The 26,346-nt window shown below is 51.2% G+C and overlaps 1 protein-coding gene across 1 annotated transcript in view; it reads left to right on the plus strand.

The window, feature by feature from the left end:
- Positions 1 to 26,346, plus strand: part of FBF1 (Fas binding factor 1) — a 62,013-nt gene that overhangs the window by 22,813 nt on the left and 12,854 nt on the right. Inside the window, exons 20-31 of the mRNA XM_075904265.1 lie at positions 1,367 to 1,467; positions 2,368 to 2,574; positions 8,246 to 8,353; positions 9,563 to 9,702; positions 10,437 to 10,555; positions 11,219 to 11,341; positions 11,747 to 11,932; positions 12,648 to 12,824; positions 13,205 to 13,342; positions 13,469 to 13,595; positions 14,778 to 14,908; positions 15,761 to 15,841. Coding sequence (XP_075760380.1) covers positions 1,367 to 1,467; positions 2,368 to 2,574; positions 8,246 to 8,353; positions 9,563 to 9,702; positions 10,437 to 10,555; positions 11,219 to 11,341; positions 11,747 to 11,932; positions 12,648 to 12,824; positions 13,205 to 13,342; positions 13,469 to 13,595; positions 14,778 to 14,908; positions 15,761 to 15,841 — 1,638 coding nt within the window. The remainder of the gene's footprint in view (positions 1 to 1,366; positions 1,468 to 2,367; positions 2,575 to 8,245; positions 8,354 to 9,562; positions 9,703 to 10,436; positions 10,556 to 11,218; positions 11,342 to 11,746; positions 11,933 to 12,647; positions 12,825 to 13,204; positions 13,343 to 13,468; positions 13,596 to 14,777; positions 14,909 to 15,760; positions 15,842 to 26,346) is intronic.

The following is a 26,346-nucleotide window of genomic DNA, read 5'->3' on the forward strand; positions in this document are numbered from 1 at the left end:
CTTCAGCCTAGGGTGCCTTTTACACTGCTTTGCTAGTGATAAGAAGCCTCTCCTGGCTCTGCTCACACATAGTCATTAGCATGAATGCCCTGCCAGCCACTCACTAACTATATACAGGGCAAATTCCCTAACCCTGTACCTCCGAATGTGTGTCCTGCACTGCTCAGGATCTCACCCCTAAACTGTGTCAGTTCATTAAAAGTCTGTCATTCCATCAAAGGGAATGATTGTGTACCAGCCTTTCTTTACCTGAGTGGACATTCACCAAACACTTCAGTCCAGACTTGCTGGTTTGGATAAAAGACTAAAGCACACTTATTAGATAAAGACAGATTGATTTTAAGTGACTATAAGTGGAATAGGCATAAAAGTTGCAATTGGTTATAAAAGAAACATGCAAGCTATTTTCTGACTCAAATATTACCAAGCTAGCTAAGATTTGAAAGCAGAAGGATTTCTCTCACCCTAAATTTCCAGCAGTCCATGCTGACTGAAAAGTTTTCCGTGTAGGACCACTCCTCCCAATTCAGTGATGGTTCTTTGTCTTTCAAATGATCTTGCTGCTATGAGTAGAGATGCAGCAGGAGAGGTGGCCTGAGGCCTTTTCCCCTTTGTTCTTATATCCTGATGCTTTTCCTTGGAGAGTCCTTGTTGGGATATGGACTCATGCATTTCTGTTGTGTACAGGCCCTGCCAGCTGTCCTTCAAGTGAACTATAAATACTTTACAACTCCTCTGCTCAGCTTTCCCTATATAAGTTCAGGAGAGTTTCATATGCCGCCCCGCTGATTAGCAGAGCTCCTACAGCTGGGTTTTTGTTTCTTCTGGTGGTACACATTCGTACTTGCCTCCAGGCACATAAAAATATATTCCATACATGGATGGAAAAAATACACAGATGAATGGAAAAGTTTAGAGGGAACATTGCCCTTGCTGTTTCCAGTTGAATAAGTAATGGTCTTTTAGCACCCAGCTGGCATACCAGTTTGCCTTTGTATTTGAGAATACAGACTGTTTTCTGGAGCAGGCATAGGTCAGGTGTTGTCATGCTGCTTATGAATGTGATGGTTTCAAGGAGGAACTGTTCCCATTTTGTAGCATTCAGCTGGCACCAACAACTACAGTACCCACTTACCCAGAACTACAATCTGTTTCAGTAACTATCATAAGTCTAGAATCCATATGCAATATTGATACACACATTTTAGCATGACAATGATGTGCAGTAGATTATGGGTTTTCACATGATAACCTCATAAGGCATACTTTGTACAAAATATATTATGATCCTAAAGACGTGGTGACCCTGGGCACCCCCATCCAAGATGGGTTTTCTTTAGCCCATCTTCATGACTTTCCCAATCAGGTGCGGAAGCTGGAGCTGGAGAGGAATCAGCAGAAGCTGCTCCTGGACAGTTTACAGCAGCGTCATCAGGAAGACTTGGAGCTCATTGAAAATGCACACAGGTATTGTGGGTTTGCACCCCAGGCACATGCACACCAGAGACATGCAGTTCATCCCCATGCTCAGGGTTCTGCCTGATCCACAGCGTATCTGGGGTGTGTACTTGGCTCAGTGTACAGTTGAAGCAGAGGACTTCTAGGGTATGTCTAAACTACATGGCTCTGTCGACGGAGCCATGTAGGTTAGTTTACTCGGCAAAGGGAAATGAAGCGGTGATTTAAATAATCGCCACTTCATTTAAATAAAAATGGCCGCCGCATTGTGCCGATCAGCTGATTGTCTGCTCAGTGCGGCAGTCTAGACGGGGATCTGCCGACGAAGCATAAAAGAAATAAAAGAAACATGCAAGAGGAAACAAAAAGATCAACAAAAAGAAACAAGATCACGAGGCATAAAGGATCTGCCGACGAAGGGTTCTGAGGTTGGCAGATCCCCGTCTAGACTGCCGTGCTGAGCCGACAATCAGCTGATCGACACAGCGCGGCAGCCATTTTTATTTAAATGAAGCAGCGATTATTTAAATCGCCGCTTCATTTCCCTTTGCCCTCCTGCCTAATCTAAATGGCTCCGTCGACGGAGCCATGTAGTTTAGACACACCCCTGGGTTGCTGACATGCTGTGTGACTTTGGGCATGACACTTCACTGCTCTGTGCCTCAGTTTCCCAATCTGTAAAAGGGGATTGGGCCCCCTTTGGGAAGTGCTTTATGATCTATCGATGAAAAGTTCTATCAACTGTTTAGATAGAAATATAAAGAGCTTTTAACCAGTAGCCGACACCAACATTTAGGATCCTGCATTTGAAAACTGGCCCATCAGCATCATAGTTCCGATCGTAAGTGCCCATCAACAGCCCAGCCCAGCAGGCACCGTGCAAACAGCTCCCTGTCTCCCTGTGGGCAGGAGCCGTGTGAAGGTGATTGAGGAATCTTCCCGGCAGCGCGAGGCGAGATTGCGGCAGGAGAATGAGGAACTGGCAGCGCAGTACCTGGCCCACTGCCAAAGCGCAGAGCAGGCCAAGTCTGAGCTCCTGGCCCAGCAGCAGTGCAGGCTGGCAGAGCTGGAGCAGGAGAAGGCCCAGGAGGTGGCGAGGCTGCGGGAGCTGCAACGGTAAGAAGGGCCATGGGAGGGGCAGCCAACTTGGCTGGAGGTCTGGGCTCCAACATTATTCCCCTCCCAAAGGGGGCAGTGCTCTTGGAAAGACATTGAATCTGTAAGCAAGCAGGAAAATGGGCTCAGCTGGGATTGTGATGTCAGGACAAGTCGGGCTAGTACAGTGGAGTGAAGAATTACCCCAGGCCTGATGGGAAGAGAGTAAAGGCTTGTCCTGATCTCCGAGTTGTGCAGCTAACCAGGAGCATTTGCATCTGCTTGTGAGGAGACCGAGCTACTCTGATCAGCAGGCTCCTGAACACGGCTCCACCTTGGCCACATCACCTGAGGCAGGCACTCATGGGGCTGTCACTGCACAGGGACTTCACCAACGTAGGGTCCTTTGGGATGCCCAGACATTATTCGCCCCCTTCCACTTGTGCCTGGGTAAGAGTTAGCTCATCGCTAGAGGAAACCTGCTATCTCCACAGACTTATCCAGTGACCATCCACCAGGGCCGGCCTTAGGCCGATTCGGTCGAATCGGGCCCCAGACCTAAGGGGGCCCTGTGCCCCTGCACCCAGAAGTGCCAGCCCGCCGGGGTTGACGTTACAATTCAGAGCTGGGGTCCCTGCTGCATCACTATGTGGAGCTGGGTCTCTCCACCAGCTTTACCTGGAGCGGGCCCCGTGCGTGGCTCTGGGCGGCTTCCCTTCGCCGCCTGCTGCTGCCCATGCACAGCGTTGCAGGTGGGTGGGGCCCGGGCGGGGCGTGATGTCACATCACACTCAGGACTTTCAAAGTGCCCGGAGGCAGGCTCCGACCCTGCAACGCGGAAGGTAGGGAAGGGGCTTGTGCACCGGCGGAGGGGCTGGGGAAGAGGCTTGTGGAGCGGGGAAGGGGAAGAAAGGGGAAGGCACCAAGAGACAAATGGCAGGGAGCCATGTGCACTGCAGACAATGAGGGAAAGGGCAGGAGGGGAGGTGTCAGTGGGAGGGGGGACAGGGTGATGTGTGGGGAGGAGAGGGGAAGGGCATTGGGGGCTAGAGGGGGAGGTGCTGGGAGAAGGCTTTAAAGAAGGGGTGGGTATGAGAAAGGTGGGGATGGAGCAAATCATGTGTGAAGGCACAGGGGCATGAGGGAAACGGGGGGCAGAGGGTGGTGAGGAGGTGGCCATCAGGGAAAGAGGGCAAAGGGGGCAGGGGCAGTAAGGGAAGGGGGAGGCACCAGGAGGGTGCAGGGCTAAGGGAAGGTGCAGGTGCCAGGGGTTTCTCGGGTGAAGCAGAAGGGCAGACACCTGCAGGGAAGGGACCAGCAGCAGAGGAGAGAGGCAGGGCAGGTGTGTAGATGGAGGTGTTGGAAGAGGGGATGAGGAGGCATAGCTCACTTGATCAGAGTGGGGCTACTGGGGGAATGGGCACGGGGGGAGTGAAGGGCTGGTGGAGGGGGGCAGGTTGCAGGAGGGCTGAGGGCAGTGAGAAGGGCAGGAGTCAGGACAGCAGAGGAGGTTGAGGAGTTGGGGGGCAGCAGGCACCAGGGGAGATGATGGAGCAAGGAGAGGAGACAGGGCAGCAGAGAGAAAAGGTCAAGGTTTAAAAATATTTATTATTAACGTGGTATGCTGCCTACGGCCAGTTTGTTTGTGCCCCACGGAGCAGTTTGGGTTTATGTGGGGATCAACACATGGCCAGCGAGTGGGAGCCAAAACCAAAAAGTAGTCAGTGTAATGATCTTCTGTTGATATGTGTTTTAGTAGTTAAATTCTTGGACTGTCATTGCTCATGAAAAGTGCTGTCACATGGGTAGAAATCGGGTAAATATTGCGTATTATTAATATCAGCAGAACTGACTTAAATGGGGCCTGTATGTTGTGTTGTGTAGTCTTGCCTTCATCTTTATATTAATGCCTGTTGGTGTGAGAGAAGCTATTTGTATATATTTGCTTGCATATGCAACCACACTTAAGTTGAGGCCCTCAGCATGTTCTGTAAGTATCAGTGTGGCCCCTGGGGCTTCCAAAGTTGAATTGCCCTAGCTCATCCCTGACCAGTGTCTGTCTCACCTGGTCTTAAATAATGATAGAAATGTAGCCGTGTTAGTCTGGTGTAGCTGAAACAAAATACAGGACTATGTAGCACTTTAAAGACTAACAAGATGGTTTATTAGATGATGAACTAATAAATCATCTAATAATCATCTAATAAACCATCTTGTTAGTCTTTAAAGAGCTACATAGTCCTGTATTTTGTTTCTGGTCTTAAATATCTGCAGTTTAAGCCCATTGCTTCTCATCTTAACCTCAGAGGCCAAGCAGAACAATTTTTCTTCCTCTTCCTTGTGATACTCTTTTAGATACTTGAAAGCTGCTCTCATGTCCCTTTTTGGTCTTCTCTTTTCCAAGGTAAACAAGGCCAATTTCTTCAGCCTTGCCTCATGTTTCATGTTCTCTAGACCTTTCATCATTTGTGTTGATCTTCTCTGGAGTTTCTCCACATTTCCAGCTGGGGCCTAATGTAGATGGTTCATTCCCTGCCTAGGGGACGTGAGACTGGGAGGGTTAATTTCCAGTCCTCCTGTTTATTCTTTTCCTAAGCCAGGAGGGCACAGTAGTTCTGATGGGGGCACTGCAGGAAGGCAGCCCGCACTGCCCCCTGCCTGAAACCTTGTGCAGGTGTTAAACAGCTGTCCAGCCCCACCCTACAGGTGACTGCATTTCAGCGTGCCTGAAGCAACACTGCACCAGCAATGAACAGGAGAATGGCTCCCGGGCATGGCTTGCTCATGACTGCTTCAGTCCCGTTGGATGGACCTCAGACTCTTTCCTTCCACTCCCCCGCTTTGCAATGGGAAGAGGGGTAGAGGCAGGCAGAGGTGTCTCCCTGCAGCAGATGTAGACATGTCTCTGTATTAATCATTCTCTCATTGAGGTTTTTAGCTTTGTAGTGAGTCCTTTTAAATGGAAACTTTGTATTACGTCTTGGTAAAATAGTCCCTAGGACAAATGAGGCAGAGACTGTCCCTGTGGGGTGAATGAGGTGGGAATGGATAAGGCGGAAGGTGAGCACCTCTGGGCAGTTGCAAAGGTTGGAGAGGGGATGGAAGCCAGATCCAAGATCATTGAGCCCTGGGAAGTGGGCCCATTGAAAGGAGACTGGACCTGTGGATACCTTGGGGGTCTGCAAGAAGGGAAGCCCCCTCTTTGGAGGTGAATGTGGCAGCATTGAGACACCACCCAAAAGCAGGCGCCACAGACACTAACTGCAGATTCATGGGACTGCTCTCACGGATCTTGCACGTGCATAAGATGATAGATCTGCAGGAGGGGGGGCAATGGCGTAGTGAGGGGGCTGGAGTGGTCAGTTGCCCCTGGGAGAAAATAATATAAAATGGATCAAAATTATAGGTGCTTTGTGAATATGCTGACTTGAGAGTGGAAAGATTTCATATTGTCATGTATGATTCCTGGTAACCCATCTCAAATATGAAAAACTAGGTTTATACCTGTTCATATCAGGAGCTGTTGAATTCAATTCACCATTTGCAGTATCTCATTAGGATGTTTAGTGGAGAAGATGTTTTGTTTTGTTTTTTATTTATACTGTGGGCAAAGCATAGGCTCACAAGAATTCCTCCATTGTTTTACCATGAGTCTCAAAACATTTGGTGTTTTTTTAAAGGCCTGGAGTCAGTTGATTATGTAGGAATCTCAGCTTTCATTTAAAAAATGTTCTCTATACTTCTGGGCCTTACAGCTAAGGAGGAAAGCTTTAAAACATGAACCCTAAATACTCAACAAAAGGCCAATAAAAATCCAACATGTTTTATTTTTAAAATATCTTATGATTTGTAGACCAATCTTATAACTTTGTGTAGGTGTTCCTTGTGATTTTTGGTTTGGCAATACTGCTCTTTGATTGGTAAATTTAGAGAGGTCTCTCCCTTCCATTTCCCTTTCCACCCTCCTTTTTTGTCACAGGTCATCAGAGAATCATAGAGACAATGGAGAGTAGGGTGAGTCCATGACTATGGTTAATGACTGGTCAGGGTGACTAACTATTATCTGCCAGTGGTCTGAATGAGCTATTTACTGCCATCTGTTAATTAACTGTAGGAAAAGGCTTCAGGAGCAGACCTTATTTATATAGACAACTTACTTTGCCACAGAGATCAGTAGACACACTTGCTGTTTCAAGGTGATCAATTTTGGCTCTTTTGGGTTGAAATTCACTTAAGACTTGGAGCTGGGAGAATGAAATGTTGTTATCCATATTGTATGATTAAAAGACCTGAACTTAATATGACCTGGTTTAGGGTCTACCATAACTTGAACACTAAGCAGAGGATAGTGAGTCACATCTAAGTGAAAGTTACCGAAGATGGAAACAGGTTTTATTTCTGGTGGTGTAGAGTCTATTTGGGAGTCCTCAATTATATCTGACACTTTACATTCAGGGCTCGTCTACATTGGCCCCTTTTCCGGAAGGGGCATGTTAATTTCACAGGTCGTAATAGGGAAATCCGCAGGGGATTTAAATATCCCCCGCGGCATTTAAATAAAAATGTCCGCCGCTTTTTTCCGGCTTTTAGAAAAGCCGGAAAAGAGCGTCTACACTGGCCCCGATCCTCCGGAAAAAAAGCCCTTCAAAGTAGGAATAAGATCCTCCAGAAAAGGGCTTTTTTTCCGGAGGATTGGGGCCAGTGTAGATGCTCTTTTCCGGCTTTTCTAAAAGCCGGAAAAAAGCGGCGGACATTTTTATTTAAATGCCGCGGGGGATATTTAAATCCCCCGCGGATTTCCCTATTACGACCTGTGAAATTAACATGCCCCTTTCGGAAAAGGGGCCAGTGTAGACGTAGCCCCAGTGTTTAAAGGCAGAGCTGACTAGAATCAATTGAGAGTCCTTGTCTTGTCTCAGTGATCGCTTGAGAAAAAATCATTGATAAAATCTTGTCTAGACTGACCTTGGACTCAACATGCAGGCAATGTGTTGAAGGGCAGTGCAAGGAGGTAATGGTGGTCAGGTACCATATTACCTAGTGAAATCATTGGTGTTGAAATCACTAAGGACTGGAATTTGACCACAGAACTGACACTTTCTTAACAAAGACTCAATTTTTGCTATTTAAAAAGTAAATCAATGTAACAGAAAACTGCAGCGCTCTCTGGTAACTTTTTAAAAATCAAACTTTAAACTTTATTGAAAAAATTGGATAGTTTGCAATTGAAAATATTTGACCTACACTTAAGGCAACTGATTTAATTTTGTGTAAAATTTTGCATAATAAAGGATGGCATTTTTTTTTTTAAATGCTCAACTACATTTTGATCAGATGTACTTCTGATGTGATATTTGTGTGTGGTTGTGGTTTGTTGTGTGGGTGCGTGTTTTGGTTGTGGTGGTTTTTTTTGCTCAACAAAAATCCTGGGTGGGGGAGAGAGGGCCCCGCCAAAGTGGTTCGAATTGGGCCCCGCACTTCCTAAAGCCGGCCCTGCCATCCACAGTCCCTCTGGCCTGCAGCAAGGGGGCCAAGATCAGCTGGCTGCTCCCATTCAGCTCTCACTGTGTGTTTCTCTGGGCTCTTGCTGTGGCAATGAAAACCATGTGTCTGAGCACAAGTGTGGCACGTGCTCTAGGGAACTTATGTAACTAGATGTGATTAACAGGGTCCTCCCCTCTGGATCTCACAGGCTGTCCATTCAGGAGATGCGCAAAGATCATGAAGAGCAGCTGCAGAGGCTGAAACGACTGAAAGATCAGGAGATTGACGCGGTAACCAGTGCCACCTCCCATACCAGGTACTGGCTGCCTCCCAGAACAGCCTCCTTCCCTTGGGCCTTCAGCTGTTGCATTTCCCTTCCTGTAGACTGTGGTTCTCAAACCCCTGGCCCGCAGGCCAATCCCAGCTGGAGCAATTGCACAGTCTGGCTTGGGACTTCTGGTGGAGAATGTGTGTACTGTCCCTTACTGGCCCGCAAGCTCTGCTCTTTCCCATCATTGCTCTGCCCTCTTCCTCCCCATAGCATCCGGTCCCGGTCCCCTGAGCACGTGGCTTTGGGGATCATTGGGGAGGACCTAGCACCATGTTGTGGCAGCCATCTCACCCATCCTCACTCTCCACAACAACAGGGGTTGCAGAGGAAGCAGGGGAGGGTTCCACTCAGGAGCCAGGAGAGGGTTAGGCCTCCCCAGGGATCCCCAAAGTCGTGTGCTTGGGACAAAGGTGCCATGGGGGAGGGGGTAATGGCAGGAAGGAGCCAGTAATGGCCTGCCCACCCACCCGGAGTCCTGGCCTGGATTGTGCAATCGCTTTGGCCAGGACTGGCCTGCGGACTGGGAGTGTGCACAGTAGTGGACTGGAAGTTTGGGACTCCTGCTGTAGTGCTGGAGTTTGGTTCCTTTTCTGGTTCTGAAGGAGAAAAACAAGCAGCTGAGAGGGTTGCTTCTTCCCTGCAGAGCTCAGAGAGTCTCTGAAAAACAGAGCTGCTACGGGGCCGAGATGGACCATAAACCCGGCATCCCTCCATGAAACGTCTGAGGAAAAGTCACACGCACCCAGCTTAGCGGGTGACGGGTCCCTTCTGGCCCTGCAATCCATGGGAGCAGTCCCCAGATGCAGAACTGGCGTGTTGGGCAAGGGAGAACCCCAGACACTGGTGATGTCTGCACAGAAGCCACCAGCTCAGCAAGTAAATTGCCCTCAAGAGCTCTGTCAGTCAATAAATGAGCTTTGTTTAGAGGCCTCTGCATTGCCCTGAGAAAAAGCATCTCCTGTCCTGTCCTCCACCAAAGGGAGGGGTTACCTGACCAGGAGAGGTTCAGGTCAGAGCTATCGTACCCGCTCAAGCTCCTAGGCAAAGCGGTGCATATTCACTGCCCGAGGAGCCTGCTGCGTGGCCACCCCTTGCCCTGGAGTTGGCAAATCTTTCCAGCCCCTCATCACATGATGATAATGTTAAAAACAGGAGCCCAGTGGGAATGGATGACCCCATCTTTTCCTCCTCCAGGTCTCTGAATGGTATCATTGAGCAGATGGAGAAGTTTTCCAGTAACCTGAACGACCTCTCCTACAAAGTGGAGGCTACTCACCACAACACATCACAGGAGCTCGAGATTGGAGCCCGTCAACGGGACGAACAGCTCAGGGGTACCTGCTTTTTCTTTTGTCTAGCAGCGGTGGTCATGGTTATTTATTCCAGTGGCAGCTAGGGGCCCTAACCTCACTCAGAACTCCACTGTACGCACATAGTCACTGCCCCAAAGAACTTAGGTGCAGAAGGAGACATTGTATATTGAGAAGCATCTAGGAACCTTAGTCATAGACCAGGTTCCATTATGTTAGGCACTGTGCAAACAAAGAGCAAGTTGATCTCTCCCCCCATTTTATACACAGGGAGCTGAGGCACACAGAGAGATTAATGACTTGCCCAAAAGCACATGGGGAGTTTGTGGTAGAGAATTGGACCCAGATCCCTGCCCAGTGTCTTAATCACAAGATCGTCCATCATCTCTAGCAGATGTTCCCACCTGGGTCTCTGCTACACACTTACATTTCTGAAGAGAACCATGGCTTGCCAAGGGCTGTACCTGAGCAAGACAACTGTGCCAAAGCTCCTCCATTCAGCGTGTGGCTCCCAGGAACGTTCTGTAGCCAGACAGCACTCCCAGCAGAGGCTCAATCTCAGCTAGCTGGGACTGAGGGTCGGTTCCCAGCTGTTGTAAACCAGTGTAAATGCCATTGGAATGACACTGGTTTAAACCAGCTGAGGGTCCAGCCCTGCAACTCTTTTACAAGATACACACTGCAGCGGCTTGCACTGCACCATGGGATTAGCCTGTGAATGGCTGTGGTTTGCTGCACAGTGTTTTTTCTCCCCTCAGTGCTGCAGGACAGACTGATGCGGCAGCAGAGGGACATGGAGGAAGAGCGGAGCCGGCTGCAGGAGGTCATTGCTAAAATGGAGGCCAGGTTGAGCGAGCAAACTCGTCTCCTGGAGCAGGTGAGGCAAGGCTGACAATCAGTGCGTTCAGCCTCTGGTTGCTAATGGCTCTGACGGAGAGGCCTGCATGTTCTGTAGCCAATATGGGAACTCCCCTGAAAGCTACGGAGGGACGGCTCCCACCAGCACGGGAGCAGTAACCTTCTGTCTGACCTGAGTTTGTCTTGCAACTCTACATCTCCCGTTCTTTTTCTAACACCAGATGAGACCTAGCTCTGCATGCAGACTTCATAACTAGTGCATATTTCTACTAATGGGTAAGAAACCCAAGTGCTTTGCTTTAAGTGGCCTTGCCAAGACCCAATTTCTTACATGTTAAATACTCATATTGGAAAATTATTTGGGGTATGATGTGAAAAGCCAGTAAGCTGATGTCCCCGCTGGAGGGAGATCTGACCCATTGGTGGAAAATCCCATTTTGTATCTTGCAACAGCTGTGAGGAGAGTCCAGGTTATTTGCACAAGTGGAAAACTATCTTCCTGACGGGTGGGAAGAATCAGGACAGGGCCTGAACCTTCAAGATTCAGGTGATGTCGTGAAGCCAAATGAAATGGAGCTGGTAGTGGAAAAAAACCTACTTCAGATTAAAGCATGATTGTACTGTGGGTACATGTCCCCCATGCATTGCATTCCCCATGTCTGCTGCCTTCTCTGTGCCCTAGGAACGCTGGAGGGTGACGGCAGAACAATCCAAAGTGGAATCGCTACAGCGCTCACTAGAAGAACAGCGGAGGGTCATGACCCAGCAGCTGGCCATGGAAAGGGAAGAGCTGGAGCGGGCAAAGGTCAGATGAATATGATGATCTCAAGGAGGAAGCATTCCCATTATGTAGCATTAATTCAGGTGGCATCAAGGCCACCAGAAAAATCCTTTTCCTGTCAAAATAGGACAGGAGAAGGGGCAGGATGGAAATTAATCCACATAGATTTCAGTGTAGCTCAGGGATATTAAGCTAATAGCTGTGGAAGGTTTGGGGGTAAGAAGCAGTTCCACTCAGAGATTAACCAGGTGGGACTTCACTGAGGCATCACGGAATTGCGCCAGGAATCCTTTTGAAGAGCAGCATGAGGAGCCCCTGTTCCACTCTTCCTGATGGAAGGGGTACTCTCTCAGACCTCAAGGCAACCTTCCCTACATCTCTCTGGTTTGGAGGACTTGGCTGCATCTGTCTCATGCTTTGCTCCCCCAGAACGTCTTGCTGGAGGAGCAGAAGTCGGTTATGCAGAAGTGTGCTGAGGAGCGTCGAAAGCTCGCCATGGAGTGGTCAGAGTTCCACACCCAACAGAAACTGAGCAAAGAGCGGACAGAGCGTGACGTTGACCGCGCCCTCCAGATAGACTCCCAGAGAGAAGGGGCCATCATGACCCTGGCAAAGGTACCATGGCAAAGCCTGTTCCTGCTTCAGTCCTGCAAGGCTTGAATTCAGCTTTGTCAGCTGATGTGCTAGGGCAGCTAGACAAACTGACAGAGCCTTTCTGATGTGTTTCTTCACCAGCCACTCAGTGATTCCATGGTAACATATAAGTAGCCTTCCTGCATCTTCTCCCCCGTCCATGTGGTCCCTGTTCTGCCCCCTTCGAGCAGCACCATGGGGAAGTCTCTTTCTCTCCCCCCAGTGGCAGAGTAAGAACAGATCTGATTGTCGGTGTATTTTATAAATCACTAGGGGGTGGCTAATAATTCAGTGCTAATATTGCTGCTGACAAATTCCCAGTATTGGTGCATGTTCTCAGCATCAAGGATGTCTGTAGCGTGTGTTCCTGCCATAGGAAAGAATCTTCTGTGGGGGGGGGGACATGGCGCCCTGAATAATGTGGGTTCAGAGAAACCTTCCAACACTTCCTCTGACTGGCCCAAATTCCTGAGCCAGCTGCTCTGTCTGGGCAGGGTGAAGAAAACAGCCTGCCCATTAATGCTTGGGGACCTTCCCCTGCAAAACAAAGCCAGCACTCTAGTGAATGTGGGGCTGGGAAGAATCCTCCAGTGGGCCCAGAGTTTGGAGGCTGTTCCATCGTGGATCTTTCTGAGAACTTGGGCATGTTCTCGGGGAAGGAGGTGATATATAATCACCTATGATGCTCTCTTCCTAGGAACAAGCAGATCTGAAAATCAAGGCCAGTGAGCTGAGGGCTAAGGAGGAGCAGCTGGCTAGAGAAAGGGAATCTCTGGAGCGAGAGAGGCAGGAGCTGAGACTCGAGAAGGAAAGGGTTAACGTCGCTGCTGTACACGTCAAACAGAGGGCAGAGGAGATTGACAGCATGAGCAAGGTATGAAGGAGACTCCTCTTACTCTCTTAGCCCCTTTCTATCAGCACATCCTTGGCTCTTTCCCATTAGAAGTCAGGAAAGGGCATGCAGGAAGTGGAGGCAGCACTGTAGGGGCTTGAGACTGGGTCTTTAGTTCCCAGCTCTTCCACTTTTCTCTCTCTGCCTTGGGGATAGTGATAGCTCCCTGCCTTGATAAAACAGGGGCAATGGTTGGCTGAAGAGCTAGGGAAGTCTGAAGAATTGTTATTAAACCAGGTTTTCATGCATGCCTGGGTGTAGTGGGGGTTTCCATAGGTGTGTACACAGCCCCCTCCCCTCCCCTGGGCGCCGTCACACCCTGGCTCCCCCCCACTCATGCTCTTTGTTGCCATGTCCCCCAGTTGTCCTCGCAGAAGTATGAGGAGGGGGAGCAAGCCCTGCTGGAGGCGAAGAAAGTGGAGTCAGAACACCAGACGAGGCTGCGTACCATGGAGCAGCAGCTGGAACGGCTGAAGCAGCAGGAGCAGCACCTGCACCAGGTAATCAGATCCTGGTGTCCCCCCTCATGAGGTTTTTTCCCTATGTGCCACAATATGCCAAGCCACAAGAAACCAGCCCATCTCTCTCTCTCTCTCTGTCTTCCTCATCCCCTTGGGGCGAGATAGGAGCGCCAGAACCTGGCTCGTCAGAGGAGACAGCTTGAACAGCTGCGAGAGGAGCTTTCCAGCAGCCCGGTGCAGTTCCTGACCAAACCCCTGGCATCTGCATCAAGTGCTCCCTGCACCACACAATGTAAGCTGCATCTCCACACCCGCCAGCAGAAAAGCTCTTGTGTGGCTGCTCTCTGTGGACACATAGGGGGAGAGGGAAGCCCAAGGAGGAAGTATTGCTATTTAACATAAAGGACAATGTTGGCCCAAGAATAAATGAAAATAAACTGGCCATGAAGAAACTTAGGTTGGATTCAGAGGAGAGAGGTTGGGGAACAGTGGAGGCAAGGAGCAGTGGAGGCAAGAGACCAAGCTGTTCTAAGGTGGAGCTTGGTACATTTAGGACTAGGACTGTGTGCCAGGGTTGCCTGCGAGAGCGGGACACTGGACTCAGTGAGATGAAGGGCATGTCTACACTACAGCTGCTCCAGGTCCAGTTATGGCACTTCAGCTCTACCACTGGAGTGTAGACTCTTCCTATATCGAGGGAAGGGGGTTTGCCATCAGCATAGTTAATCCATCTCCCCAGGAGTGGGTAGCTAAATCAAAAGAAGATTCTTCTGTCAGCCTAGCTGGGTCTACACCAGGAGTTAGGCCGACTTAACTACAGCATGATGGTTTTTGCAGCCCTGAGCACCATCACTGGGTCAGTCTAATTTGTTAGTGTGGACTGGGCTGAAAGGGCAACACCTCCTGCATCTTTGTCTTCCGGTGGGGGTGGGGCATCTCTGCTGTTCAGTGCTGAATAGAGACAGTTCTGAAGCCGCCACTTCCCAAGAGGAAGCTGGGCTTGGGGTCAGAGCAAGGGCTTGGGGCAGGACTCCTGGGTTCCATTTTGCCTCAGCCATTGACTTGCTGCTTTGCACAGAGAAAATTGGTTAACTTGTCTGTCCCTTAATTTCACCTTCTGTAAAATGGGACTAAGAGTTACCTACCCCACAGACTACTCTGGAGGGTTAATTAAACCAGCCTCTCTCTGGTTAATGTTTGTAAAGTGCTCCAGGATCTTTGCATGAAAGAGGCTATGGAAGTGCCACATAGTCATTAGAATGAATCCCCACAATGTCCTCTGTCCCAGGCTAAGGAGAGGGACTGCCGTGCTGCGCCAGGACACACAAACACAGGGACAGCAATCATGCTAGGAAAGCTGTAGGGGTACAATGTCCCTGCCATAGACCAGCAGTGTGTCCCATGTTGTTCTATGTGTGTGTGTGTGTGTGTTTGTGTGTGTGTGTGTTCCGGGCTATTGTTGCTTTCTTTGCAGATTTCCCCCCTCCTGTTATCAGCTTACCTCAGCACAACTCTGGCAGCACAGGGGGCACCTTGGGCACAGCAGGGGCGGGACCCGCAGAGTTGTACGCCAAACTAGTGCTGCTGAAGCACACAGCTGCACGGGTAAGATGAGGTTCGGTGGTATGTGGTCAGATTTAAAGACCCAAGCAGGTCTGCTACTGAGCAATGCTGAAAATGTTTTTTGGCTTAGCAACCCTTCTGACTTGCCAGGAAAAGAGACAGCGAGGGCCCGGTGCCCCCTGCTGATGGATGGGTTTTCTCTGAAGCTTGTTGCTGGGCAGTAAAGTGTTTTTTTCTGTGTTGCACTATAAAAGGGTTGTTTGAGAAAATAGGCACCCTGGTGTTTCCCTGATACACTTAAAGCAGAAGCAGAGGAACAATAGCAGCAAGGTCTGTCATAAATTATTGGACAACCAGATTGTCAAAGCGACTAGCCACAGGTGAAACCCCATTAGCCTTCGTAGCCACTGGAGTGGGGGGTATGTACTGCTTCAGACCCAATGGTCTGAGACCTTCAAAGGGAAGGCAGTTAATCCCTCCTGTTCTGGTTCTTTGAAGTGTCTAACCTCTCCAGATTCTCCACTCAGTGGCCTGTTCTTCCCCCAACATCCCTGCATAATTGGGGTTCTGCTTTGATCTCTTAGAATCCTGATGTTCCTGTCTAGGAGAGAGAGGTTATTCACGTGGTCTGTGTAGATCCCATTCAAGGTGCACATGTGCCTCATGCAGGCCTCAATTGGGATCTACACAGACAAGACATCTTGAAGAACCACAGGTACTATAAAATAACTGTTCTTGCTGGTGTGCTGAGTTCTCAAATTGTAGGTTTTGACTGCTTCATGGATGCACCTTATATGTCAGGTCCCAAGACAGTGATTAGATACCAAGCATATGGGCCTCTGTATTCTACCTTCAGCCACAAGCAATGATGGGCCTTCCCATCTCTCTCTGCAGGACCGGGATTTCTTGGAAGATGAGCAGTTCTTTCTAAACACCCTGAAGAAAGCTTCCTACAACATGTCTTCTGAGACAGCATGAGGCGCTCAGCCCCTGGCATTGCTGATGCTGCTGGGTTTTTCTACAAGGAAGACGGGGGATTTTCTAATGTATAGTCTTTTTTTTAAAATGCAAAAATGAATGGACTGAAAATTGTCAGATACATTCAGCGAGGAAGCAGTTAGTTTAAAAAAACACAAAAATGTTGTGAATTTTGTACTGTGTCTACTGACAAGCCTACAGCATATGGTCCTCCATTACTCCAGCTGTCAGCCCTTCAGCACCTTTCAATATCCATTGCTCTCTCTGGGTTTTATGTTGTCACCTATCTCAGAGTGTTGAAGCACCTTCCACATACAACAGCCTGGCAGCAGCAAAAGGAGAGGGAGTGTCTGGCTAGGAGGCAGGGGGGATTTGGGGCAGAGGGCTGTCTGGCCTGGGCAGGGGGGGAATTGTTTTCATGTTGCCCAGCAAGCAATGCATAACACGCCTCCCATTCACCAGCAGGAAAAGCCTCTGGAGGAGGCCTCAAATCCACAACCCCAGGCTGAGGTCTTATCCATTGTACCACTGGAGGATTTGCCCCACCTCTAGCTGCTGCCAGCTCTAGTTTTGGGCAAACTGGTGGTGGCAGCCTGGCTCTGGTACAGTCAGAGTGGGCTGTGTTGCAGCTGCCTTGCTGCTCCTGGAACTGGGTGGACTTGAACCCACAATCCTGGGCTCTGCTGCCACCCCACACTGCTACTTCTTTATCAGAGGTAGCAGCACAGGGCAACAGGCAGCTGGTCCATGAGGGGAGCTGGTTTTTAAACTGGCTTCCCTTGCGGACCAGCTCCCACCTGGCACCCTGCGCTGCTTCCTTTGATACTCCTCAGGAGTGAGGCAGGAGTATATTGGCTGCCAGTCCTGCCCCCGGGGACTATAGACTAGTCGACTAACTGATAAGAATTCATGAGGTTACTCGACTATTCAATTAACCGATATTTAACATCCCTACCTGGCGTGCCTAGCCCCTTCTCCACTTGGCATCACAGAATTCACAGGCATCCGGCTTCCACAGAAGAGCACTGCCCTGCTTACCTGTGTTCCACAATATCACTGCTCCGTTTAAACGCAGCACTTTGATATTTTTGTAGAGAAAACAAGTAAACATTTATTTAGCAAAGTACAGAAACGTAGGAGCAAGCAGAGTTTTAGAAACAAATGGTTACATGTAAAATAAAACTATAAAGCTATGTCTACACTACAGGGTTTTTGCACAAAAACCCGCAGAACATCCACACCTCAAGCGCGTTTTTGTGCAAGAAAACCTACAGTCAATGGACAGAACAGAGGGCTTTTTGCAGTGTAGGTAAACCTCCTTCTACTAGGCATAACTCCTTTTTGCGCAAGAGTTCTTGTGCAAAAAGGTGTGTGTGGATGCTCAACTGGGGTCTCTTGCGCAAAAAGAGCCTATCACAAAAAGCACAGGTGATCTGATGGACATTCTGTGAATGGCAATCAGAACTTTCTTACACAAGAGAGCGTCCATGTAGTGTGGACGCTCTCTTGCGCAAAAGCACATCACTTTTGCAATGTGCTTTTTAGGTGTAGACGCACTTTTACACAAGAAGTTTTTGCGGAAGATCTCTTCTGCAAAAAACTTCTTGCGCAAAACTCTGCAGTACAGGCAGTCCCCGAGTTACGTGGATCTGACTTATGTCGGATCCGCACTTACGAACAGGGCTTTCTCGCCCCGGAGCTCGCAGGCAGCGGGACCGCCCAGAGCGCAGCGGTCCCGCCACCTCGACCTCCGGGGCGAGAAAAGCTGCTCCGGGTGCCCCTGGTCTGCTGGGGACCGTCTCCAGCAGACCAGGGACACCTGGAGCAAAGCCAGGAGGCGCGGCACCCCGCCGCCACTGCCGCTTTGCTCCTGGTGCCTCTGGTCTGCTGGGGACCGTCTCCAGCAGACCAGGGACACCCGGAGCAAAGCTGGGGAGGCGAGGGGTCCCGCGCCTCTGAGGCTTTGCTCTGGCAAAGCCGGGGAGGCGCGGGACTCTGCCGCCACTGCCGCTTTGCTCCCGGTGCCTCTGGTCTGCTGGGGACCATCTCCAGCAGACCAGGGACACCTGGAGCAAAGCCGGGAGGCGCGGCACCCCGCCGCCGCTGCGGCTTTGCTCCCCGTGTCCCTGGTCTGCTGGGGGGAGGGGAGCAAGTGCCCCCCCCCCCCCAGCAGACCAGGGAGATGTGGAGCAAAGCCCCGGGCCTGTGGTAGAGCAGGTGGGGCGCTGCCGGTTGGTCCCGCAGCACCGTTCCTTGGCTCTACTGGACCAACCCAGCAGCACCCCAGCTGCTCTGCCCCAGGCATCCCCAAGTCAGCCGCTGCTGAAACTGACCAGTGGCTGACTACAGGAAGCCCCTGCCCCAGGGCAGCAGCAGCTGACTTGGGGATGCCTGGGGTTCTTAAGTTGAATCTGTATGTAAGTCAGAACTGGCGTCCAGATTCAGCCGCTGTTGAAACTGATCAGTTTCAGCAGCGGCTGAATCTGGACGCCAGTTCCGACTTACATACAGATTCAACTTAAGAACAAACCTACAGTCCCTATCTTGTACGTAACCCGGGGACTGCCTGTATAGACAAAGTATTCAAGAGCCTAGACCGGGGTGGGCAATAATTTTTAATGGGAGGGTCATTCCAAGATTTTGGAAAGTGGCAAAGGGCCGCACTTCTGTGGAGGGGGCTCAAGGACTGTAACAGTAGGTGGGGTGTAGAAGGGAGCTAGGAATAGAGGACTGGAGTGTAGGAGGGAGTGTGGGGTCTGAGAGGAATTTTGGGTGAAGGAGGGGGTTATAATCTGGGGAAGAGGCTTGTGTGCAGGGTCCAAGAGGGGTTATGGGTGCAAGAGAGGATTCTGGCCTGAGGGAGGGGGATAAGCTGGGATGCAGTGTCTGGGAGGGGGTTGTGACCTGGGAAAAGGGAAAGGAGTTGCAGAGGGTTTGGGTGTTGATGTGGGGCATAAGAACGGCCATACTGTGTCAGACCAAAGGTCCATCTAGCCCAGAATCATGACTGCTAACAGTGGCCAAAACCAGATAACACAGCGGGAAGGAACAGTATAGGTAATCCTCACTTGATCCCTCTCCTGTCACCCATTCCCAGACAAAGAGAGGCTAAGGACACCATTCCTAGCTAATAGCCATTGATGGACCTAACCTCCTATGAATTTATCTAGCTCTTTTTTGAACCTTGTTAAAGTCCTAATCTTCACCACATCCTCTGGCAAGGAGTTCCTTGGGTTGACTGTGCACTGAGCGAAGAAAAACTTCTTTTTGTTTGTTTTAAACCTGCTGCCTAACAATTTCATTTGGTAACCCCAAGTTCTTATATTGTGGGAATAAGTAAATGACTTTTCCTTATTCGCTTTTTCCACACCAGAATGAGGCAGGGGAATGGGGTGCAGGGTCAGGGAGGGGTATGTGTGCAGGAAAGGAATCTGGCCTGGGGGAGGGGTTCAGGAGGGAGTGCAGGTTCTGGGAGGGTTTGTGAGCAGAGAGAGTTTGGGTGGTGGCTTGGGCAGGGATGTTAAATTTTGATTAATCAATTAATCAGGTAGTTGATGGAATTTCCATTGACTACTCAATTAGTCAATAAGGGGTGGGGTGGGGTGGAGCAATCGCTATCCCCACTGCTCCTCTGCCTTTTAAATGTAGAGCGCAGCAGGGCCTCAAGCAGTCCCTGTTGCCCTGGATTCCGCCTCTCCCTTTGAAACGTAGCAAGAGCCCCGCGAGCGAGAGGCGGAACCCGAAGCGAGCAGGGACAGCTTGAGTCCCCACTCACTCCGCGTTTCCTGTACCACCTCCCTCGAGTCCCCGTCCGCCCCGTGTTCCCGGCACCGCCTCCCTCGAGTCCCCGCCCGCCCCGCATTCCATGCACCGCCTCCCTCGAGTCCCCGTCCGCCCCGTGTTCCCGGCACCGCCTCCCTCGAGTCCCCGCCCGCCCCGCGTTCCATGTACCGCCTCCCTCGAGTCCCCGTCCGCCCCGTGTTCCCGGCACCGCCTCCCTCGAGTCCCCGTCCGCCCCGTGTTCCCGGCACCGCCTCCCTCGAATCCCCGCCTGCCCCGCGTTCCCCACACCGCCTCCCTTGAGTCCCCGCCTACCCCGCGTTCCCCGCACCGCCTCCCCCGAGTCCCCGCCCGCCCCGCATTCCATGCACCGCCTCCCTCCAGTCCCCGCCCGCCCCGCATTCCATGCACCGCCTCCCTCCAGTCCCCGCCCACCCCGCATTCCATGCACCGCCTCCCTCCAGTCCCCGCCCGCCCCGCATTCCATGCACCGCCTCCCTCCAGTCCCCGTCCGCCCTGTGTTCCCCGCACCGCCTCCCTGGAGTCCCCGCCTGCCCCACGTTCCCCGCACCGCCTCCCTCGAGTCCCCGCCTACCCCGCGTTCCCCGCACCGCCTCCCTCGAGTCCCCGCCCGCCCCGCGTTCCCCGCACCGCCTCCCTGGAGTCCCCGCCTGCCCCACGTTCCCCGCACCGCCTCCCTCGAGTCCCCGCGTTCCCCGCACTGCCTCCCTCGAGTCCCCGCCTACCCCGTGTTCCCCGCACCGCCTCCCTGGAGTCCCCGCTCGCCCCGCGTTCCCCGCACTGCCTCCCTCGAGGCCCCGCCTATTCCGCGTTCCCCGCACCGCCTCCCTCGAGTCCCCGCCTACCCCGCGTTCCCCGCACCGCCTCCCTTGAGTCCCCGCCCGCCCCGCGTTCCCCGCACCGCCTCCCTCGAGTCCCCGCCTACCCCGCGTTCCCCGCACCGCCTCCCTGGAGTCCCTGCCCGCCCCGCGTTCCCCGCACCGCTTCCCTGGAGTCCCCGCCCGCCCCGCGTTCCCCGCACCGCCTCCCTCGAGTCCCCGCCTACCCCGCGTTCCCCGCACCGCCTCCCTGGAGTCCCTGCCCGCCCCGCGTTCCCCGCACCGCTTCCCTGGAGTCCCCGCCTGCCCCACGTTCCCCGCACCGCCTCCCTCGAGTCCCCGCCTACCCCGCGTTCCCCGCACCGCCTCCCTCGAGTCCCTGCCCGCCCCACGTTCCCCGCACCGCCTCCCTCGAGTCCCCGTCCGCCCCGCGTTCCCCGCACCGCTTCCCTGGAGTCCCTGCCCGCCCCGCGTTCCCCGCACCGCTTCCCTGGAGTCCCCGCCTGCCCCACGTTCCCCGCACCGCCTCCCTCGAGTCCCTGCCCGCCCCGCGTTCCCCGCACCGCCTCCCTCGAGTCCCTGCCCACCCCACCTCTCCCTTTGAAATGTATGAAGAGCCCCACAGGGCTTCAGTCCTCACTCGTGGTGTTTCCCCGCTGTGCCTCTACACCCTCCTCCCCCATGGAGACAGGGCTGGGAGTCAGTTTTTAAGCTGACTCCCCCCAGCACCAGATCCTGCTCCCTCCCTTGCTGCCTCTCTCTGATGGAGTCACCAAGGAGGGGGGGCGACTAGTCGAGTCACCACTTGACTACCCGATAAACACATGCTTATTGAGTAGTTGACTAGTCACTTACTTCCCTAGGCTGGGCAGGAAGTTGAGGGGAGAGCGGGGGTGGGGGTGCTAGAGGCAAGCTCTGGCTGAGAGGTGCTTACAGAGGCGTCTCCCAGCCAACAGCTCTGCAGACTCCCTGCCTCTGAGCTGCTCCATGTGGCTCTGCTCCTGCACAGGGAGAGAGGGGGAAGGGTAGGCATGAGGAAGATTCATTCACTGCGCCTGCCTTCAGGAACAATTTCTCAGCTCCTATTGGCTAGAAACTGGCCAATGGGCTCTTGGGGATTTGGCTAGGCGGCAGGGTCAGAACAGGAAGCTTTCTCCTCCCTGCCCAGCTTTCAGAGCAATTAGTAGCCTGCTGTTTAAAGTGGCCGACCTTGCACTGTAGTATGGGTGGTGACCAGGCATCTGTGGGCTGGTTCCAGCAGCTTAGTGGGCCAGATCCAGCCTGCTATCTGCCTTTTGCCCACCCCTAGCCTAGCTCACCAGGACTAGTTGCTGTTATGTCATACAGAAAGGTGGTGGCCACACTGAAGAGAGTCCAGCAGAGGGTATCAAAAATGATGAGGGGGCTGGAGCAGATGACGTATAAGAAGAAGCTGAGGATTTGGGCCTATTGAGTCTACAGAAGAGAAGAGTAGGGGGGATTTGATAGCAACCTCTAATTTCCTGAAGGGAGGTTCCAAAGAGGATGGAGAAAGGCTATTTACAGTAGTGAGGGATGGCAGAACAAGGAGCAATGGTCTCAAATTACAATGGGGGACGTCTAGATTGGATATTAGGAAATCTATTTCACTAGGAGGGTGGTGAAGCACTGGAATGGGTTATCTAAGGAGGGGGTGGAATTCTATGTTACTCACTAGAGTTTCTGAGCCAGTTAAGCTGTGAGCCCTGTCCCTAAAAGAAGCCAGAGTTTCAACTTGTCTCCTCCAAAAAGGGTGTCTTTCTGCACTCTTAAGTTACACTGCCAACAATGTAAACAGGATCCTGCCTTCTGGTTTTCCTGTGTACCCCTTTCTTGTTGACTTTACAGTCTCTTCAGTAGCATCAGGTTTAGTTAAACAGACTCACAGGCATACCATACGTAATGACCTACCACTGCAAAACATGTTTTCTTTCTTTGTGTGTACAAAGCCTGTTTCTCACATTCTGATAACCTGTCTTTGCTTATGATTCTTAAGAACATAGTTTGTAGTGCAGGTATCTCTTAACTATCATATGTAGGTACATTTTGCAGCGATTATGATACCCAGTGGGCTACTGGATCTTATTAGAGACCACCCTTTTGCAAACTGTTATGCACATACCCACACCAGGGAATCCCTGTAAACCTGAAGGTGTCCCTTACGCACTGCGCCAGTTGGAATCAGGAGGTCGCTGAGTCTAACATAACCTGACACACTTGAGCTTGAGTCAGGTCTCCTGCCCCTGGAGTCAGGGCAGTGGTGGCTATACAACCCGCTGCTGCTGACTACCACCACCTGGCTGTGCTATATGCCTGCTGCAGTGGTCGAGGAGTCCCACGACCCCTGGACCTCTTGCTCTACGACAGTGTTTCTCAACCTTTTTTTATTAAGTATCCCTTTTTTTAAAAAAAATTATAAGTACTCCCAGTACCTACAGTTTTCAAACACACACAATTTTTTTCTACCATTGCAACTCATTTGTTTAAACAACTTAATTGTAGCTGGGCGGGCGATGAAATTTTTCAATTTTTAAACAACTTAATCGTAGCTGGGTGGGCGATGTAAAAAGAACAAAAATTGTAAAACTTAAAACAAAAAATCAGTTTTCTCCAAATTTCAGTTTTGTTGATGTACCCACCCCCTCCCAGATTTCTCTTGAGTACCCTTAAGGGTACTTGTACCACTGGTTGAGACACACTGCTTTCCACACAGTGAGGTGGCAGTGGCCAGCAGGTGTGGCATATCCAGCCACGGCTGTGTTCTATTCCTGAGCAGGAGACAGACACAGATCTCTAGCCCCAGGTGTGAGATATAGGAACGCAGACACACAGGCGCGCACACCCCTGGCTGAGCCCCATGGATAAGGCAGCGGCAGTGCTGATGGAGGTTCAAGGGAAGGGTTCGGTTTGAATGACAACTCTCTTGGAATGGCTCAGGTTTGGGTGGGCTATGGTCTATTTGGGCTTCTGTTAGGCTTTAGGCCTGAGCAGGAGCAGGCTAGCAGAGATGGGTTGGGAATGAGGTGCTGGCAGTTTACAAACCTGTGGAAAAGAAGCCAATGTAATGGGGAAAGTAATTTCAGTGTCAGGGGTTGGTAATGGCACATAGAGCCTTTCAGTGCTAGGTCATGGATTAAAACCTTAATAGATTCCCTGTCTGCCAGGCATGTTCCTATTTGCCTTGCTGGCAGGCTGCTGCTCTGGTGTAGGAGGTTTGTATCTTTGCTGTTGTTGTGGGGGATTAGTCAGAGACCTGCTGCTGTTCTTGCATTAATACCAGAGTCCTCCTCCCACTGCCATAACACCATGACCTTGGCTAAGAACACAAGGTCCTTTTAGCTTCTGGGGAAGAGGAAAAAAAGGGCAACTTAACAGTGTTAAATGTTCTCTGCTAGTCTTCACACAGGCTTCAATATTCATTACTCTCAAATGCAGCACATATCCAGAGGCGAAATTGGTCTTTTCGTATTTGCTTCTTACCGACCTAGCATTTGCTTTTATATTTTAAATAATAAAGCAAAATCCAAATGCCCTGTGGGAGAACAAAAGCCCTCCCCACTAACCAGCATGCTCTCTTTTCCTTTTGCTGTCCTACAGAGTAATTTATGGAGGGCTGTGCATTTATCAGACCTGTCATTCTCCATTATCATCCATTTGCCAACCCATCAGGAAGAGAAATGCTGCTTATTTGAGCTGCCATTTTTGTGGTGAGAGATTGGAAGGAAAGGGAAGGTGAAGATAAAAGGGACAGTGTCAAATAGGTTGGATTCTTATCGAATGATATCAGTGTAAATTTGGAATAACTTGACTTCAGCAGGGCAACTCTAGAATTACACTGATACCAGCTCAGAATCTAGCTCTGTGCTTCTATCAGGGAGCCAGTTAAGCCATGGCAGGGGGCTAATGAGGCTTGGACAGTACCATGATCAGCATCTGTGCCTGTGTTATCGACCCCCAGTCTCTGAGTACTGGCGGTGGCACTGCGTTGTCAGAGACAGAGGAGACAAGGCAGGGAGAATGAGTGGCCTTCTTGGAGACAAGGCTGGTTTGATTCAGGTGCTAAATTGTTTCTGTCTCCCCCTGTAATTGAGTGATTTGTCACCCTTGTGGCAGAGATGAGATCAAGACAATGACAGGAGAGCCTTAGGCAGCGCTGCTGAAGATGGGGAGATGTGGCAGAGTTGAGAAAGGAACCCAACAGGCACATCTAAACCCATGGGTCCCAACACAAACATGAATCCAGACACTAGATTTCACATCGTCCCTTTGTGCTCAGGGACTGTGTCTTGCCCACAGCTGAAGGAGGATGTATTGCCTAGTGGTTACAGTACTGGATAGTGAGGGAGGCAGCACTCCTGGGTTCTCTAGTCCCAGTTCTACTGATTTACTATGTAACTTGGCAACCCTTACACAGCAGAGTGTCCCACTTAGGCCAAAGTCCCCCCAAGCCAATGGCATATTGGGCTGATGTGGTAAAGGCACATTGGTTTCATAGCCAGCCCTGCGCCAGCATCACGCCCACCAGCCTTCAACTGCCCTGGCGCAACGAGTCATATACCCGTGTTACACCTGGGTGAAATGGAGATGGCTTTTCAGTCTGAGAACAAGAGGCTTGAACCCACCACCTTCAGGATTGCAGGCAAGGCCATAAGCGCTCAGCATTATGTACACTCAGAGAAGGGTTTTCCTCTTTTCATGTTTCTGAGCCAGCTATGGAAAAACCCTAATCCCCTGCTCTTATGGAAGGAGATGAGCTGTTCCCCAAATAACCCCGAGGATCTATTAGACTGAGAATCAATGGCATGTCTTCAAAGCAGACTGGCTTGAATTCCCTCTTCCTGGTGCTGCCAGGAGACACATTAGCCCTTGAGCGCAGGAGAGGCCCAACTTCCCAGCCTGTAAAACATGAAGGAAAGGGAAGCAAAGAGGACAGGAGCCTCTCAGCTATATCAGTATGTAGCTTTGTATGAAGAACTACAATGGCAAGGTCTGTGTTGCCTACAGCTTTCCAACCCTGCTGTCTGGTCTGGGCTCGCTTTCTCTTCCCACATTGAGTGCAGCCTCCCCCGCTTCAGAGCAAGTCTCATGTCAAAGTGCTGGGGATGGCATCTCTTCCCACAGGAAACTAATCCACACTCTCGCTGTCAGGCACTGCTGGTGGCCCCCCTAGACTTGCCCACCCCCTTACAAACAATCTGTGTTCATAAGGGAAGGCGGCTGGTTTCACTCTATTCCCCCCGGCCAGTTAAGTAACCGTACTTTTCTTAGAAGGTTCATCTCTCTAGTTAGAGCAATTAATTAGGCTGAAGTGGAGAACAGATGTAACATCGGTCCCTGAATTTAAATGCCACAGCGGGGCCTCTTGCGCAGTCCTCTGGACTGTTTTGTCCAGAATCTATGCCTCCTGGCTGTTACTACACTGAGCCTGGCCTCCTTTGTGAAGCTCTTGTGAGATTTACAGCTGAGAAGTGCCAGTTGAAAAGTCAGTTTTGTTATTCAGGCTTTGCTGCTCTGTGATTCCCGTTTCTCAGCCGCCAAAGATCTGGTTCCATTCCTGCAGTTATACTGACCTCTGCTGGCATGGGAAGAATTGGACAGGCCAGCTAGCCCATGTCCCTTCTTTCAAAAAATCCTCAACTCCTCCTGACTCACACCTGCTTGGACACCCAAAAGCTTCTGCCCAGTTCAGGAGCCGGGCAGTGACAATTCCCCTTGGCACCTCACAACGATTGCTGTTCTCATGTGAGTGCAAGCTTTATGCTGTCTTACTAACAGACGGATGGGGGCCAGAATGTGGGCCACGGTATAGAGCTCCACTCAGACCCCTGCACCACCTGCTATCTGCATGGATCCCATTTCAGGAGC

The sequence above is a fragment of the Pelodiscus sinensis genome, chromosome 20, assembly GCF_049634645.1.
Source record: "Pelodiscus sinensis isolate JC-2024 chromosome 20, ASM4963464v1, whole genome shotgun sequence".
NCBI lineage: Eukaryota > Metazoa > Chordata > Testudines > Trionychidae > Pelodiscus > Pelodiscus sinensis.